The sequence below is a fragment of the Sus scrofa genome, chromosome Y (assembly GCF_054392235.1).
Source record: "Sus scrofa isolate SSC_HxYL_T2T_F1_AM1 chromosome Y, Sscrofa_HxYL_maternal_Yorkshire_Landrace_v2.0, whole genome shotgun sequence".
Classification (NCBI taxonomy): Eukaryota; Metazoa; Chordata; class Mammalia; order Artiodactyla; family Suidae; genus Sus; species Sus scrofa.
Genome location: NC_139402.1, coordinates 19,853,843 through 19,873,868, shown reverse-complemented (window position 1 = coordinate 19,873,868; position 20,026 = coordinate 19,853,843). Strand labels below are relative to the sequence as shown.

Sequence of the window (20,026 nt, the reverse complement as noted above, 5' to 3'; positions counted from 1 at the left end):
TTTTAACTTTTTTTTCTCATTCCATTTTTAATAACCTCAGTGTGGCAGTTACAGCATGTGAATATATATGTATGTATAAACACACATACATAACACACTCATACCTGTGTATATCCTTTGGAGTTTTTTCTTTTACTGTTGTTACTGTTTTCTTTTTTGGCTGCACCCAGGGCATGTGGAACCAGGCCAAGGATCAAATCTGAGCTGTAGCTACAACCTGTGCCACAGGTGCAACAGTCCTGGATCCTTAACCCACTGCACCATAGCAGGAAGTCCATGTATATGTATATACTTTTTTGTAAATGTAACTTAGCATTTAAATTGGATATCCTTCCCATCAGTGTAGAATATTAACTGTTCTTTTCCACTCCCTTCTGACATGTGTAAAATTTCTGTCTTTGCTTTTATTGTTTAATATTTTCAGGTTTAATATAGATATATGTACCTGTGTACCTTTTTTTCATTTTTGTTTATCTTTCTTGAAACTCAGATCTTTTCATGTGGGCTGTATTTCTTTTTTCTGAAGTAAATTCTTTAGAAATTGCTTAAATAGAGGTATTATGTAGTTTCTTTACTCTTCATCAAAAATGTATTTTTTACACTTTTTTTTAAAGAAACGTTTTTCTGATATATACAAATCAAGCTTGAAAGTTATTTTGTGAATATGACATTCATTTATGAATAATTTGCTTTTCCTCTCTGGCTGCTGTTAGAGCTCTTTCTTGTGGCTTACTGCATTTTTCTTGATGTATGAGATGTGACTTTTCAGTTTAACATACTGGAGATTCATAGTACTGCTTAAATCTGAAAATTCAACTTCCATTCATTCTGGAAACTTTAGCTATCAACCATTTTAGTGAACCCTTTTCTCCAATCTTTCATAAAATCCTATAATCTGGACTTTTTTTTTTTTTTTTTTTTTTGGTCTTTTTAGGCTGCACCTGAGGCATATGGAGGCTCTCAGGCTAGGGCCTGAATCTGAGCTACATCTTCTGGTCTACAACACAGCCACAGCAGCATGGGTTCCAAGCCATGTCTGTGAACTGCACCACAGCTCACGGAATGCCACATCCTTAACCACTGAGTGAGGCCACAGATTGAACCTGTGTCCTCACGGGTACTAGTCAGATTCATTTCTACTGAGCCATGATGAATACTCCTAAACTGGAGCTTTTATTCTGACTTTATCTTCATAATTCTTAACCTGACGTATTTTTTTTTTAATTCTGTCAGCTGTCCTAAGATAATTACTATTAAAACCACTTCTTGAATTTCAGATTTCTAACATTATATGTTTTGTTTTTAGAGTTTCTGATTATTTTTCAGATTTTTCTAGTCAATATTAAGGAAATTTTTCTTAAGCCTTTTTAACCACTTTTTTATTGTATTGATTTTATAGTTATATCTACTGATTATACTGTCTATTATTATTAGGTCTGTTTCTGAACAAATTTACACTCTTCACTCCTACTCCCTTGTCTTTTTGGCTTTTGTTCATTTATTATGAATTTATGTTTTTTTGAATTATGTGTGTGGGGCTTTTTTCTAAAGCCTCGATTTAAATATATTCTACTTAAGAATAGTTGTAATGTTTCTGTAAAATGCTTAAGAACATTACAGTGCAAGACTGTGTAAATTTAAAAGTTAGACATTTTCAAGTCACTGATTTCTGGCCAGTAGTCTTGGTTGGACAAAAGCTCTTAAGACATTTATTTTGTTTCCTTCTCTTACAGACGTAGGTAGGGGAGGAATATTGCACATTTTTATCTTTACATACATTTTACCCTTTTCACTTTTACTGCCCAAAACCTAGACTTGGTGGGAAATGGCATATCTTAATGTTGAAGTCTCTAACTCAAATTTTATTTTATATCTTAAGTTTTGGCCATTAAAATTATAGGTGATAGAAGTCAAACACAGCTTCAGAACTTTTGTTTCATTGTTACAGGTTTTATTCTCTAAGAAGTTTTCTTATTTTCTTAGAAGGCATCTTGAGATACTTTATGATTTCTTTCAATGTCTGACTGTACTGTAGTAGAAAATCGAAGTTATGTATATTGAATTTTATAACCCGGAAGTTTTGTGGTATATTGTTGAAGAATACTGGTGATGAGTGTAATCATGTCAGTTTTCTGATATTTTCTAATTTCCTAATTTTCTGAGATAATGGCTCTTAAACAATAATAAAGTTGTGTATAAATCTGCTCTGTTCAGCATTGAATATAGTGCATTTATTTTTTAACATATTAAGGAATCTTTCTTCTTAACTATTTAAAAAATGTTTTAAGTAAGTGTGCATATGTAATTCAAATTGTCTTGATTATACTTAACCAATTTTATCCAATTTTTTGTTTTTCCTGTCTGGTAGCAAAATTTGATTTTTTGTTTATTTTGCCTGTCTGTAACAAACTTTGATTTCATATTCTATAGCACATAGGATATTTTTTAGTTCTTAGTTCTGCTGATATTTTCTTTTGTGGTCTTAAGTTATAATTAAATATGCATTTATTTGCTGTCAATTGAAAGAAGACTGCACAGCATAAGAATTGTGAATTTCAAGTTTTATTTAGGGACTTCCCAAGGATAATTCCTTAGTAGTTTCAAGGAAGCTGCTCTAAAGAGGTAGGGCGAGTCCAGTTCATATGAGATTTTTGGCTAGGAATATGGGTAATCAAGCATACATCTTGCTTAAGATTACTGCTAGACACAAAGATTAGACATCCTAAGGCAGTGATTTTAGCCAGGATACAGTAACCTGGAGTCAGTGAAATACTTCCTTAGATTTGCATCTTAAGTATCTAAGGGGCCTGCTTGTCCAAAGCATAGAGCATCCTATTAACACATGTATTTCCTCCCAAAGTGTACTGCCAGTCAGTGACAGTACAGCAACACTGTTTGCTCTTGTTTCCAAGTTAGAAATCAAATAATTGAACAGAGAAAAGTAAAGAAACCTAAACGAGATCATGGGTAAGATGTGGTTGTCTGAAATATTTGTCAGTATGGAGGGTTCCTTTATACCTCAGCCAGTTAGGGATCCAGTCTTCTCACTACTCTGTCTTGGGCCACTGTTGTAGTGTGAGTTTGATTCATCACCTGGAAACTTCCATATGCTGTGGGTGTGGCCAAAAAAAATAGGCCCTTGTCTCTCAACTTGTAAAATAAGATCAAGAGTTAAGAGATTTTTATAAAGCCCTGATTCTCAAAGATGTTATAATACGTATTAAGAATGCCTCGGGAGTTCCATTGTGGCTCAGTAGAAACAAATCCAACTATTATGTCAAGATGTGGGTTTGCTCCTTGGCCTTGCTCAGTGGGTTAAGGATCTGGCATTCCTGTCAGCTGTGCAATGGATCGCAGATGGCAGATGTAGCACAGATCCCACTTTGTGGCTGTGGCATAGGCTGGCAACCATAGTTACACTTTACTTGGCTTGGAAACTTCCATATCCTACAGGTGCAGCCATAAAAAGCATTTAAAAAAAAAAGGAATTTCCTATGTATTTACTAATCTGCGTGGTGTATGGAAAAGTAATATTAGGAAATTAAGAACTTAAGTTGTATTTTTTTGTTTCTTCTTTCCAACTGTTAAATAAATTTTAGTCTCAGGTGGAGAGAACAGGAATCCACTGAAAAAGTAATGTGGTTTTGTTTTGTTTTAACTTTGACAAAGAAAGCGGAGTACATAGTTTGTCTTCCCACAGAATTATAGTTCCAAACTAAGACCAAAACTGATTGAAGTCAGTTATGAAGATATGTAAGTTGCAGGGTGCATGGAAGATGTGAGAGATAGCAAGAATTTAGGAAGTTGTCCTAAACAGGACAGGAAATTTGAAGCAAAGTCTACAATGCTTGGTTTGATTTTGCTAACCTTGAGATATCTGATATGTAGTGTTTATTTAAGGAGGCAGTGTATGTAAATCAGACTGGTTTTCAAAGGAAGACTTCATCTAATCTTATAAATTTGTCATTGGTACATGTGTAGTATTAAAGCAGGAAATCTAAATAAGATCTCCAAGGAATGAGTATAGCTAGAACAATCAAGGTAGTGAGTAGATAAATTCCCACTGTGGCCCAGCAGAAATGAACCTGACTAGTATCCATGAGGATGCTGGTTCAATCCCTGGCCTTGCTTAGTGGATTAAGGATCTGGCATTGCCACGGGCTGTGGTATAGGTTGCAGACATGGCTCGGATCCTGTGATGTTGTGGCTGTGGTGTAGACAAGTAGCTGTGGCTCCAGTTCAGCCCCTAGCCTGGAGGAAAAAATTGATAATGAGTACAATTCTTCAAGACAAGAAAAAGATCTTACGAATGCAAGATTAGGGGTTCCCATCATGTCTCAGCAGTAATGCAGCAAACCCAATCAATATCCATGAGGATACAGTTTCAATCCCTGGCCTTACTCATTGTGTTAAGGACCCAGTGTTGCTATGAGCTGTGGTGTAGGTTGCAGATGTAGTTTGGATCCTGTATTGCCGTAGCTGTGGCATAGGCTGGCAGCTGCAGCTCAGATTTGACCCCTAACCCATATACCATGGGTGTGGCCCTGAAATGACAGGAAAACAATGAGTAGTAGGTGGTACTGGTGGGTCAGATGAGAATAGATATTCATGTGTTGATTCAAATTGATACACCACACTTACCTGTTAGTAAATTGAAAGACATTTCTGTTTTGACATAGAGCTTTGATAAACCTTCATTTTATGGGTCTTTGTATCAGACATTTGTTTGGATAAATAAATAACAGGTTAGAGTCACTTTAGGGATTTTTTTTTTTTGACTTTATAAGAAACTGCCAAACCATTTGCCAGAGAGGCTATACCTTACATATTTATTTTAATAATTTCATTGTGGTTTTATGTGCTTTTTTCAGATTACTGATTGATGAAGTTCAGATTACTGCTGAACGAAGTACTACATGCTTGTATTTTTTTCTTTAATATTCTTTAGATTCCTTGCCCTTTTTTAAAAATTTGGGTTGCTACTCTTTAAAGTAGAGAATTCTTTATATATTCTAAGTAATGTTTGTGATTTGCAAACATTGTCTTCCATTCTGTGCCTAGAACTAATCTGTCTGTTCTCTTCTTTTATGGATCTTGGTTTTGATGCCATTTCTAAAAACTCTTGTAGGAGTTCTCATTGTGGCTCAGCAGGTTACAAACCCAGTTAATATATATGAAGATGCTGGTTTGATCCCTGGCTTTGTTAACCCTGAGCTGCAATATATGTAGAAGCTATTGCTTGGGTCTTGTGTTACTGTGACTGTGGCGTACGCTTGCAGCTGTAATTGACTCAGCCTCCTACCTGGGAGCCTCCATATTTTGTGGGTGTGGCGCTAAACAATCTATATATAAAAATTAAAAAATAATAACTCAGTGTAAACCTAGATCTCAGAGTTTTCTGTTGTTTTTCAGTTTTAAAGTTACCTGCTTACAACTAGTTATTTCATTACTTGTGACTTAATGTTTCTGTGATGTATGGGGTTGATGTTGAGTTCCTCTTTATGTGAACTATTAACTTTGTTTTAATTTTAGTGAAATTTAATGTTTAATGCTATTTCCCATAGGTCTCTCAAATATTTTTTTGCTATTAAAAGTATTTATCTCTTATATGTAATACACCTTAATATGAAAAATGCTTTGTAAACATGGAGACATATTAGGGAACAATGTCCTGGCCTTTATTTTTTACAGTGGTAAACATACTTAACATAAAATTTACCATTTTAACTGTTTTAAGTGTACAGCTCTGTGGCATTGAGTACAATGACATTGTTCTACAACTACCACCATCACCTGTCTCCATAATTTTTATCCTGCCACATTGAAAGCATATTCAGCAAACATTTAATACTTATCCACTTCCCCTCCACCTTTAACCCCTGACAACTACAATTGTACCTTTACTGTCTCTGAATTTGACTGGCTTTTGATCCTTATACATATTTGTTCTCTATTGCAGGTGTATTTTACCTAGTGTAGTGTTTTCATAGTTTATAAACTGTTTATGTATTGTAGCATGTGTCATAATTTCTTGTATTTGATTGTCTGTTCACTGCTTGATGGACATTTGCTTCTGTTTTTCTGGCTGTATTGAAGAGTGCTGCTGTAAATACAGCCTATAAATATCTATATGCTTCACTTTGCGGGGGGAGGGGAGAATAGTATAGTCGGAACTGGGATTTCTGAAACATAATCTTTTGAGGAGCAGCCATACCATTTTTTCACAGTGGTTGTGTCATTTGACATTTCCACCAGAAATCAGTCCAGTGCCTTTCTCATTATTAAGTTTATGCCTTCTTATTTTTGTTTGTAATCTTCAAAGGAAGAGCTTTCAATCTTTCGCTACTGATTGTGAAATTAGCTATAGGTTTTACCTTATATATTTTATTTGAGGTATTTCCCTTCTGTTGCTGGTTCAGTGGATGTGTTTATCATGAAAGTGTTGAATTTTCTCATGTGAACAATCCTGTATGCTTTTGGCTGAACAACCGTTTCTGATTTTCTTAAATACGTATTTAGGAATGGAATTACTGTATCATGTGTTAGTCTGTATTTAAATTGTTAAGCAATCACCAAAACTTATATCACCACTAATAAGTGAGGGTTCTAATTTCTACATGTTTAAGTAAGCGTATTATTTACTGTTTCTGTGGTTGTGGTCAAGGCACAGTATTGTCTCATTGTGAATTTGATTTGTATTATTCTTTTTTTTTGTCTTTTCTTGGGCTGCTTCCGTGGCACATGGAGGTTCCCAGGCTAGGGGTCTAATTGCAGCCATAGCCACCAGCCTGCGCCAGAGGCACAACAACACAGGATCCGAGCCCGGTCTGCGACGTACACCACAGCTCACGGCAACACTGGATCATTAACCCACTGAGCAAGGCCAGGGATCAAACCCTCAACCTCATGGTTCCTAGTCAGATTCGTTAACCACTGCGCCATGACAGAAACTCCTGGTTTGTATTATTCTAATAAGTACTGAGAAACATATTCTTATGTGTGTGTTGACTGCTTATGTAACTTCTTTGTAGAAATAGCTATTTAGATGCTTTACTATTTTAAATGAATTTTTTGTCTTTTATTTTTTAAATAATATTGATATAAATGATATTAAATTTACTGTAATAATCATTTTTAATTGTATACTTGAGTGGCATTAAGTATATTAACAGTCATCCATTTTTTATCATCTCAAATGTAATCTTTGTGTATTGAATAACTTCTCGGAGTTCCCATCACCATGGTGCAGTGGAAACGAATTCAACTAGGAACCATGAGGTTGTGGGTTCAATCCCTGTCCTTGCTTCAGTGGGTCAAGGATCTGGTGTCGGCACGAGCTGTGGTGTATAGGTCGAAGATGCAGCTCAGATCCTGTGTTGCTATGGCGGTGGTGTATGTCAGCAGCTGTAGCTCTGATTAGACCCCTAGCCTTGGAACCTCCATATGCCGTGCGTATGGCCCTAAAAATGAAAAATTAAAAAAAAAAAAAAATGAAAGAAAATGAAAAAAAAACAAAAAACAAAACAGCACTTCTCATTCCCCTCTCCCTTCACTCCCTAGTAACCACTGTTGTTTTCTGCCTTTGGATTTGACCACTCTATATATGTTATGTAAATGGAGTCATATTTTGTGTCTTGCCTATTTCATTTTGCTTATTAATTCATTTAGCATAGTATCTTTAAGGTTCATCAATATTGCAACATGTATCAGAATTTCATTCTGTTCTAAAGCTGAATAATATTCCTTTACATATATATAACATGTTTTGTTTGTTCACAAGTTTTTGGACATTTGGATTTTTTGCAACTTTTTGCTATTGTGATAATGCTTTTGTGAACATTGTTATACTCTTTGTTTTTGAGTTCTTGCTTTTAGTTATTTTGGTTATAGTCTTAAACTAGAATTGCTGGAGTCCATAGTGTTTTAACTTTTTGAGAAGCCAGCATATGTTTTTTATAGCAGCTGTACCATTTCATATTCTAGCCAGCAACCAGGTTTCCAGTTTCTCCATTTATAACTCAACATATATTTTCTTTTTGTCTTTTGCGTTTTGGTTTGTTTTTTGTTTTGATAATAGTAATCCTAATGTGTGAAATTAGACTACTGTCTTGTGTTTGGATTTGCATTTGCCTAGATGATTCAGGGTTTAAAAATCTGTTAAAGTACTTAACTGCCATTTTTGCTGAAATGCATTAAGAGCCTTGTGATTTTAGCTCTTTAAAATTTTAGCCCTGTGTGTATATGTCATTGACTCATTTGGAGTTGAATTTTGTACATGGTCCAGCCTTGTACAATTATTTTGCTTGTGGATTTCCATATTTTCTATTTATTGAAAAGTCCTTCTCTGTTAAGTGCTCGTGACGGTTGTTGAAATTATTTGACTGTATTTGCAATAATTTATTTCTGGCCTGCCTTACTGTTCTTTTTGTCTGTAGTTTGTCATGCTGATTTCTTTAGCTTCCTGAAGTGTGATCCCTTCAGCTTTGTACTGTTTCAAGATTGTTTTGGCTCTTTGTTGTTTTTGAGATTCCGTGTGAAATTTAGAATGAGTTTTTCTATATCAGAAAAATTTAAGGATGGAATTTTTTAAAACATTTCTACAGTGTTCCTTGAATTTTAATAAGGATTGCATTGAATCTGTAGAACACTTTGTTAGTATTGACATTTCAAGTCTTACAGTTCATGAACACACATGTTCTTCTCTTTGTCTTTAATGTCTTTAAGCAACATTTTGTAGTTTTTAGTGTTTTTTGGATTGTTAATTGTATTACAAAAATGCAGCTGATTTTTGTAGGCTGGTTTGTAACATGCAACTTTAAAAAGTTTGTTTGTTCTGACAGGGTTTGGATAGATTTTAAAGGTTGTCCACATATAGGATACTGTTGTCTGAAAACAGGTGATTTATTTTACCTTCTGTTTTCAAATTTAAGGGCTTTTTTTCCCCCTTGTCCTGTTGTTCTGTGTAGAACTTCTAATTATGTATTGAACAGAAATAGTGACGGAGGTCTTGTTTGCCTGTTTCTGATCTTTGGGGCAAAGTTTTCAATATTTCAATAATGAGTAGTTATATATCTTTCATATTGTACTCTTTATCATTTTCCATTTCTTGTTTTTATCAGGAAGAGTCATTGAATTTTGGGAAATGTGCTGTTTTGGAATAACCTAAGATAATTGTATTTTTCCCTCTCCATCTTATGAAATGTTTGCATAACAAATGAAAGGTTTACATTCATTAATTTTTGTATGTTGGACCATTTGTACATGAAGTGTTATCCTTCTACTCTGTTGCTGAATTATGTTAGCCAATACTTTTTTGACATTACTGTTTTTTTTAATAGGAGTTCTTATTTATTTGAAGTATGAGACCTTTACCAAATAGATGATTTACAAGAATTTTTATTTATTAATTATATTATAGATGATTTACAATGTCATGCCAGTTTCTTCTGTACAGCACAGTGACCCAGTCATACCCATATATACATTCCTTTTCTTATATTATCTTCCATCATAGTCTGTCCCAAGAGACTGAATAGAGTTGCCTGTGCTATATAGGACTTCACGGCTTATCCATTCTGAATGTCATAGTTTGTATCTACTAACCCAAACTTCGTGTCCTTCCTACTCCCCCCCCCCCTTTTGCTTGGCAATCACAGGTCTATTCTCCATGTCTAAGTCTGTTTCTGTTGTGTGGATATATTCATTTGTGCTGCATTTTAGTTTCCACAATTAAGTGACATCATATACTATTTGTCTTTTTCTTTCTGACGTACTTCTCTTAGTATGGGAAACTCTAGTTTCATCCATGTTGCTGCAAATGGCATTAATTCATTCTTTTTGATGACTGAGTAGTATTCCATTTTATTTATGTATCACCTCTTAATCCCTTCATCTGTTGATGGACACTTAGGTTGTTTGTATGTCTTCACTATTGTGAATAGTACTGCTATGAATTATATGGGTGCATGTATCTTGTTGAATTATGGTTTTGCGTGGTTATATGCCTAGGAGTGGGATTGTAGAATTACAAGGATCTTTATATCACCTTACAGGAATTTTGATAGTGTTCTTTTCACAGCAGTCTTCATTTTTTAAAAATATGTTTTTTTTTTCTTTTGTCCTCTGTCCTCCTGATGTCAGTTAACCAAATTCAAAGCTGTGCAGTTTACCTCTGTATTTTCTTACTTTTAGACCTTTGATCCATTTTGTTTTACTTTTCATTTACATTCTTTTGAAGGTAGATATCCAGTAATCATAGCACCATTTGTTGAAGAGACTGTTCTTTCTCCACTAAATGGTTTTGGCATCCTTGTCAAAATTAATTGATCATAGAAATGTGTGTTTATTTGTGACCTATCATTTCTATTCCATTGGTATAAATACTAACCCTGTTTTGGTTACTGTGGCCTTGTGGTATATTTAGAAATTTGAAACTATGAGTCCTACAACTTTGTTCTTTTTGAAAAGTGGCTATTTGGGATAACTTGAAATTTTATATTACAGTAAAATATTAAGATTGGCTTCAAGTTACTTTCATGACTCAGAGGGTTACAGATCCATCATAGTATATTTGATGAAGTGGATTCAGTCCCTGACCTCACTTTGTGGGTTAAGGATCCAGCATCGCCATGAGCTATGGTGTAGGTTGCAGATGTGGCTCAGATCCAGTGTTGCTGTGTCTGTGGTGTAGGCCTCAGCTACAGCTCTTATTCAGCCCCTAGTTTGGGAACTTCTGTATGCTGCAGATGCAGCAGGTCATTGATTTTTCATTTGACCCATTCCTCATTCCTGGGATAATTTCACTGGATCATGATGTATAAAATCATTTTACCAGAAGACTAGATTTGGTTTGTTAGTATTTTGATTGCCTCTGTATATTTATAACGTATCTGTAGTTTTCTTATGCTGTCTTTCTCTGACTTTGATCTCATAAAATAAAAACTTAAGAGGGTTCAGTCCTTTTTGGTTTTTCAGTGAATTCGAGTCAGATTGGTGTAATTCGTATATAAGTATTTGATAGAATTCATTGGTGAATACATCTGACTCTGAGTATTTCTGTACTGAAAAGTTTTAGATTACTAATTAAATCTTTTATATGGTAATCAATCTACAAATATTTTATTTCTTGAGTCAGTTTGTGGAGGTTATAACCTTTTTTTTAGTAGTTTGGTCATTTCATTAACCTTTTTCTGTGAGGTTTGTAGTAATGTACCCATTTGTGTTTCTTATTTTAGTCATTTGAGCTTCTGTCTTTTTCTTAGGCTAGAGAAACTTTTTCAGTTGTGTTATTCATTTGTCTCAAAGTGTCTTTTTTCCTTTGCGATTTCAGCTTTGACTAATGGTTTTTGAAGTGTATAGTTTAATTTTCACATATTTGTGAATTTTTTAGGTTTTCATTTGTTGTTTATCTTTAGGGTCAAAAATTTTTCTTTTTTTATTTTTTCAGTTTTTTTTTTTTTTTATTTTTAGGGTCATACCCATGGCATATGGAAATTCCCAGACCAGGGGTTGAACTGGAGCTGCAGCTCCCGGCCTACACCACAGCTCATGGCAACGCAGGATCCCCAACCCGCTATGCTAGGCCAGGGATCTAGCCTACATCCTCGTGGATACTAGTTAGATTTGTTTCCACTGTACCACATCAGTAACTTCTATTTTTAGTTTTCTTTTTCTTTCTTTCTCCTTTTTTTCTTTCTTTCTTTCCTTCCTTCCTCCCTTCCTCTCTCTCTCTTTCCTTTATCTCCTTTATTTCCTTCCTTTCTTCTTCTTCTTTTTTTTTTTTTTTTTTGGTTTTTTAGGGCTGCACCCAAGGCATATGGACGTTTCCAGGCTAGGGGTCAAATCAGAACTACAGCTACCAGCCTATGCTACAGCCACAGTAACATAGGATCTGAGCCACATCTGTGACCTACACCACAGCTCACTGAGGCAGTGCCAGATTCTTAACCCACTGAGTGAGGCCAGAAAGCGAATCCACAACCTCATGGTTCCTAGTCGTATTCTTTTCCAGTGCACCATTATGGGAATTCCTTTGGTTTTATTTTTTTGTTGTAGGAAAAGACCTTATGATTTCAGTTTTTTTATACTTCATTCAGGTGTATTTTATACCTTCACATGTTTTATCCTGGGGAGTGTTCTGTTTTTATAGTTCTGTATTTTATACCTTTACATGTTTTATCCTGGGGAGTGTTCTGTTTTATAGTTCTGAGAAGTATGAATTCTGCTATTGTTGGATAGATGGAATTGTCTATATCTACTCTGGTGTATCTGGTTTGTACTGTTGTTCAAGTTTCCTACTTTCCTATTGATAACTGCTCTGATTTTTTCTATCCATTGTTGACATAGCAGTATTTAAATCTTTGATCATTATTGTAGAATTGTCTATCTGCTTAATTCTGTAAATTTGCTTCTTTTATATTGGCATTAGGTTTTATACGTGTATATATAGTTACTTTACCTTTTTGATGGGTTGACCATTCTTAATCAATATGTAATATCTTTTTGTCTTGGATAATTTTGGAAGTGTGTCTTGTCTGATGCTTTAATTACCCCATCTCTACTTTATTTAGTATTTGCACAAAGTAAGTTTTTCAGTTTTTTTTCTTTTAGCTTGTTCATGTTTGGGGTTTTAATTTGAGTCTCTTCAAGTCCTACTTTATAATAGATCATGTCTTGTTTTATTCTGACAATCTCTTCCTTTTAATCAGAGTTTAATCCATTTACATTTAAGATATTTACTGATAATGAAGAACTTCATTCTATTTTTTTCTGTCATATCATTTTTCTTCTCAGTTCCCATATTACTCTTTTTTTTTTTTTTTTTTTTTTGGCTTTTTAAGGCCATACCTTCAGCACATGGAGGTTCCCAGGCTAGGGGTCGTATCAGAGCTATAGCCACCAGCCTACATCACAGCCACAGCAACTTAGGGTCTAAGTTGCATCTACAACCTACACCAGAGCTCACAGCAACACTGGATCCTTAACCCACTCAGCAAGGCCAGTGATCAAACCATTGTCCTCATGAATACTAGTCATGTTCATTAACCATTGAGCCATGACAGGAACTCCCATTTTTTCTTAATTTTTTAATTGGTTATTTTTTCCTTTATTACTTGCTCATCTTTTGTTTGATTCCTTAATTGACTTTTCTCAGTATGTTATTTTCTTTTTTTGTGTATTAGTTTTTTCATAGACAACTAATATGTTACACTATTTTGAATTAATACCACCTTAGTTTCAATTATATCCAAAAAATGTTATAAAAGTCTTCTGTATCCTTTTGTTATTGTAGTAAATTACATCTTTATAAATTGTGTACCCAGTAACAGAGTTATAATTATACATTTGTGGTTATGTTATAAGGGGAAAAAAAATCTCAAAATAAAAAAAATAATAGTATCAGCTTTCATGTTTACGTGTAATTATCTTTACCATATTTTCTTATATACCTTTGAATTGCGGTCTGGTGATTTTTGAACTGCCTAAATAATTCTATTTACTGTTTCTTTTAGTGCAGTTTCCTCAGTTTTGGTTTAGAGTGTCAATTTGTCCTTCATTTTTGAAGGATGATTTTATCAGTTACAGAATTTTTGATTTATCTTTTTTTCTTTCCTGGTTTTAATGGTACCCTTAGTTTCTAAGGAGAAATAGGATGTTAATCATACTGAAGATACCTTGTAGGAGAGATGCCGCTTCTGTCTTACAGCTTATAAGAGTCTCTTTTAGCTTCCAAAAATTTGTCTGTGATATGTCTCAGTGTGGATTTTTTTATGTCCATAATTAGATTGCATTAGGCCTGTTAGATGTGTAGATTTTGACACCTTTTAGGAAGTTTTCAGCCATTTTTTCTTGAAATAGTCTATGTATCCCTTTATTTTCTCTCTCTTTAGATGTCCTATTCTATGTATGTTGATTGTGTCCCACAGCTGCGTTAGGCTCTGTTTGTTTTCCTCTGTTATTAAAAATTTTTGCTCCTCATTGTGAATAACTTCAATCGAACTGCCTTCACGTTTCCTGAATGTAGTTCTGCCTTTTGGAATCTTTTGAACTCCTCTAGTGAATTTTTTGCTTTTATTTATGATACTTTGCAGCACCAGCGTTTGTACTTGAGACAATTTTATTTTCTTTCTCTCTTTTGAGCCTGTTTGAGGATACTTAATTCTGGTTTCCTTTAGTTCTTTTTCTACGGTTTTCTTAAGCTTTTTAAGCATATTTAAGATACTGAGAGGTATTTTTTAATAAGTCCACTGTCTCTGCTGTCTGACAATTTCTTTGTTCTCTTTTTTTAAATATTTCTTTCTCATTGAATTGGTCAGGTTTCCTGGGTTTTATTGTTTTTGCATGCCTCCTAATTTTTTGCAACAACTGCGCATTTTGAGTATTTTAATGTGGCAACTCTGGATATCGGATTCTCCTTCCCTTTGTGTTTATTGTCGCTGGTTCTTGGGGTTATTTTTCTTTTAAGTGACTTTCTAAACAGTTTTGCAAAAGACTTAAGTTTTTTGTCAAATCTCTGAATACTCTTTCATTCTTTGCAGATTGACTCAGAGTATGATGTGTCAATACTTAGATATGTTGTTTACAGCATTGCCTCGAACTCTTACTTTCAACTTGAGCAAAACTCGAATATCCAGTTAGAGTAAAGGGAGTTTTCAAAACTTTAATGCCTCAAACATCTTACTTTCAGTTTTGCTTTGTAGATGTATTATGGTATCTATTGTTTGACCCAACTGTTATTTGCTGTTCTTTTCCTCTATTATTAGAGGTTTGTTTAGTTCATTTGCTTTTTAGTATTTTTCAGAAATTTCCTTCATAGCTAATTCTTAATTCTGAGATAGTTCTGAGTTAGGCAAAATAAAGATACACCTTTGGCATTAGTTCTTCAGTATATTCTGAAACAGGTCAAAAGAAACACATTTGTTCTAGACTAGGTCTCTTTTGTTCTTCCTAGTACCAGGAATACTCATGGTACCAGCAATATGGCTGCTGTTTTCAAGATTACCACTGAGCTACAGGGTTGGGGGTGGGTAAGGATAAGTTAAAATATAAAGCAAACTTTCTGCTGTGTTTACTGTTTTTTGTTGTTTTTTTTTTTTCTCATAATTGTGTTGTCTTTTGGTTGCAGTAAACTTGTGCAGACAAAATTATTCAGAATTCTGATAAAATGAATCTGGTAATTTTTGCCAGTTTTCTTAGTGTTCCTTTGAAGAGATGGGCCCTTAATTTCCTCATCTGAGATTTCACTCGTCTTTGGTGCTCCCAAAAATGTATTAATAATTTAAGTCTGAAAAAGTAAATAGGATGAGATGAATAATCTAATAGTTTGAAAGTAAGAGGTAGCGTAACATATCGTGTAGAAAATACACAGTGTAGTACTAAGGTCTGGGTAAGATTTAGAGTATAACCTATTTTTGTTGGTTTTTTTGTTATCTGTGTGTTTGTTTCTTTTGTACAAATAATACAAAGGTATATAAAATGAAAATATGATTGTGATATTTTGAAGATACAAATTTAAGATGTAAATAATTATTAAAGATGTAAATCATTAAAGATATAAATAATTTATAGACATCGTTGTGTGTAGATTTTCATTAAGGGCTTAATGCCGGAAGTATAAGTGGGGTAAGTGATATCAAAGAACATTTATGGGCGTTCCCATCATGGCTCAGGGGTTAACCATGAGGTTTCAGGTTCGATTCCTGGCCTTGCTCAGTGGGTTAAGGATCCGGCGTTGCCGTGAGCTGTAGTGTAGGTCCTAGACACGGCTTGGATCCTGCATTGCTGTGGCTGTGGCATTGGCTGGTGGCTACAGCTCCTTTTGGACCCCTAGCCTGGGAACTTCCATATGCTGCAGGAGCAGCCCAAGAAATGGCAAAAACACAAAAAAAAATTTAAAAAAGAACATTTATGAAAAGAGTTTGTTACTTTCAGAGGCAGATATATCTTAATATTCATTGTAAATGGTTAGTATTTTGACTTAGAATTCTTTCTGTCCCTGGGAGAAAAGATATTTTTGCATTTTGAAATCACAGTGGGTTTCTTGAGGGACTGTGATTACTGTTTTTACTCCCACATTAGAGCAAGCAATATGGCCTGTGAACACAGTTTACTTCTGTAAGCCTAGCTTACTTTGCCTTTCTTAACGTAACTGCTCCCTTACTCACTCTAGCAAATCTCTGACCTGACAGGAGTATGCAACTAGTGGTTGGAACCTGAATGTGCTGCCACTGTTGGATCAGTCTGTTTTCTGCCACATAAATGCAGACATATCAGGCATGAAGGTTCCCTGGCTATATGTGGGCATGGTGTTCTCCACATTTTGTTGGCATATTGAGGATCACTGGAGTTACTCGATTAATTACCTGCACTGGTGAGTGGGGTCAAAATGGTTGAGATGCACATTTAAACTCCATCAGTATGCCAAAATATTTCTTGATTTTATATGTCTCCTCTGTACCTGAGCAGGGGTGAGCCAAAGACCTGGTATGGGGTACCATCACGGGCAGCAGAGCACTTGGAGGAGGTGATGAAGAGTGTGACGCCTGAACTGTTTGATAGCCAGCCTGACCTTTTACACCAACTTGTCACCCTCATGAATCCAAATACCCTCATGTCTCATGGTGTACCGGTGAGTACCTAGAAATGACAGGCCAGTGGGTTTGATGTTTGCCTTAGGTTGGGTAGGAAGAAGTTAGTTTTGAAATACGCATTCCAGTGTGGAGACTAGATTTAACATCATATCCCTCTTTCACTTTATATGCTACTGTCAAGCTTTCAATCCATTGTAGATTTCTAGGGTAGAGTATCCTTAAGTGGAAGAGAAAAGAAATTAGATAATTATTTAACAACATAAAATTTAAAATCTAGATTCTGGACTTAGAATGTAACACCTCGTTTGTAATTTTTCTGTTTACTGGGCATAAATTCTAACATTACAAAGCTAAAACAGTGTTCGGATGGATTTCAGACTTGAAAGGTTCCATGATTAATTGGTATCAGCCTGTTTAGTAGACGTTACTAAGCCAGCAGTTTGTAGGAGATAAAGTAGCACACTATCTCTGCAACACACTTCACATTTTTTCATTTGAGCTTTTATTAGAGTTCAATTAACCACCACACAACATTTTCATAAGTGAAGTCCACCTCCCTTAGTGTTTCCATCTGCATAAAGTGGACTTGGCATCATCAAGGCTCCTTTCCAGTTTTGACATTTTAAAAGTTCTTCTTTGAACTTTTTCCTTCTTTGCTAACATCAGTATTGTCTCATTTTAAAGCAGCCTGAATACTGATTATAATGAAATCAGTTCTATCTAGTTCTGCCATTTGTATTGCCTCTTGATTCTTGCTTAATTTTTCTCTTATATAGTCAGTACACACTCCTAGTTATATTTGACTGGAGTTTGTTCATTTCATCTAGATTATCTCATTTACTTATGTAGTTATTCATAAGTATTTTCTTATCCTTTTTATTTCTGTAATGTTAGTAGTAATGCCACTTTCATTTCTCTCTTTTTTTGTGTGTGTGTGTTTTTGCTATTTCTTGGGCCGCTCCCGCAGCATATGGAGGTTCCCAGGCTAGGGGTCCAATCGGAGCTGTAGCCGCCGTCCTATGCCAGAGCCACAGCAACTTGGTATCTGAGCCATGTCTGCAACCTACACCACAGCTCACGGACGCCAGATCCTTAACCCACTGAGCAAGGCCAGGGATTGAACCTGCAACCTCATGGTTCCTAGTCAGATTCATTAACGACTGTGCCACTACGGGAACTCCTCATTTCTCATTTTAATCATTTGAATATTCTCTTGTCATACTCTATAGCTAAATGTTAATTTTGTTAACCATTTTAAGAGACTAACTTTTGCTTTTGTTGATTGCCTTTTTTCTTCTTCCTTTTTTTTTTTTTTTTTTTTGTATTTTTAGGACCACATTTGGCAGCATATGGAAGTTTGCATGCGAGGGGTCGAATCAGAGCTGTAGCCTCTGGCCTCTGCCACAGCAACACTGGATCAGAGCAGTGTCTGTGATCTACACCACAGCTCATGGCAATGCCAGATCTTAACCCACCAAGCAAGGCCAGGGATCAAACCTTCATCCTTATGGATACTAGTCGGGTTGGTTTCCACTGAGCCACAACGGAAATTCCAGATCCCTTTTTTTTGTGTATGTGAGAGACATTGACCTTTTGTAAATATAAAATGCCCTTCATTCCATGACCATGTTTTATTCAAAGGCTATTTTGCCTGGTATTACTACAGCCTTACCTGCTTTCTTTTGGTCACTATTAACCAGGATTATATGTCTCTATCCTTTCACTTATAGCCTGTTCATGTCTTTGTATGTGAGTTTCTTGTAAACAAGATAAAATTAAGTTTCATTCCTCTGCAGCTCTGTCCCCCTTCATGTTATTATTGTTACAAATTACATTTTCGGTATCATTTATTGTTTGCTTATCAACATGGTTTTGTAATTATCATTTCATCAACTTCTCATTTCATAGAATAGAAGTTGTAAAAAGTGCAGTTACTCAATATTATATTGGCTTTGTCAGTATAGATGCTTTTTCAGTCTTCTTTCTTTGCATTGATCTAGTTATATGCTTGTAGTGTCCTTTAATTTCACTCTGAAAGACTCTATAGTACTTCTTGCAGAGCATGTCTACTGGAGACTTCCTCAGCTTTTAATTCTCTAGAAATACCTTTATTTGTCCTTTTTTTTCCCTTTAATCACCGTAAATATGTTATCCCAACCTTTGGCATCCCTGATTTTTGATGAGAAATCTGTTGATAGTCTCATTAAAGATCTATGATATACTAAGAATTGCTTTTCTCTTACACTCTTGATTCTGTCTTTTCCTCAGCTTTTGACAGATTGGTTATACCGTGTTTTTTAAAATTTATTCTGTGTACTATGGATTGAGCTTTTGGGATGTGCACATTTTTTCCTGAAATTTAGAAATTGTTCAGTCATTATTGGTGTAATTATTCCTATCTCACACGTTTTATGTTCTGTGTTTTTCTGTGTGAGTGATTTTTCCACTGCTTTTCTGAGAAGATAATCTCAGTCTATTTTAAAGCTTTCTGATTCTTTCTTCAACCTGCTCAAATCTATTGAAATCCTCCACTGAATTTCTTACTTTTGTTGTAGTCCTTTTTAGCTTAAAAATACCCATTTCCTTTTTATTATTATTATCTTTACTGAAATTATCTATTGTAAGGAGAGACGTTATTTCTCATGTTTTTCTTGTTTGAACAGTATTTCTTTAACTGTTTCAGCCAATTTAAGCAGTTGATTTTCAGTCTTTGTCAACTTCAGTTTTTAGGGTATCTCAGGGATGCTTTTGTTGAATAAGCCATATTCTTATTCATACTTTTTTTTCATATGCCTCCTAATATTGTTTTGAAAAATGGAGCTTTGGGGAGTTCCCATGGTGGCTTAGCAGAAACAAATCTGACTAGTATCCTTGAGGATGCAGATTTGATCCCTGGACTCACTCAGTGGGTTAAGGATCCAGCATTACCCTGAGCTGTGGTGTGGGTTGCAGATGTGGCTCAGATCTGGCATTGTTGTGGCTGTGGTGTAGGCCAGCAGCTACAGCTCTCATTGGACCCCTAGCCTGGGAACCTCCATATGCCTTGGGTAGGGCCCTGAAAAGACAAGAAGGTGAAGGAGGGAGGAAGGAAGGCAGAGTGAAAGGAAACGAAGGAAAGAAGGAAGAGAGGGGGAAAAAATAGGGCTTTTAAGTATTGTGTTTCTGATGGGTTGTGCCGTTAACTGTGTCCTTTCAGTATTTGTTATTGCTGCTTTTTGTGGTAGAGACTGTTCAGTGACTTTTCCAATGGCTTTTTGGAGATGTGGGTGTTGAGATAAAGTGACAGTTCATTACAGTCACAGTATTATGCAGCTACCACCTCTGCCTAGTTTTGAAATTGTTCTTTTTCTCTGTTCTGATTAGTGTGATGCTCATCTACCAAAAGTGTTTTTCCTTTAACCAGAGAGAGAAATATCTTCCAAGTCTTCCTTAATTGG

At 35.2% G+C, this 20,026-nt stretch overlaps 1 protein-coding gene across 1 annotated transcript in view; it reads left to right on the top strand.

Moving 5' to 3' along the window:
- LOC110257883 (lysine-specific demethylase 5D-like) overlaps positions 1-20,026 on the top strand; it is a 49,215-nt gene that overhangs the window by 20,327 nt on the left and 8,862 nt on the right. Inside the window, 2 exon segments of the mRNA XM_085008960.1 lie at positions 16,188-16,369; positions 16,465-16,627. Of these exon segments, the coding sequence (XP_084865086.1) occupies positions 16,188-16,369; positions 16,465-16,627 (345 nt within the window).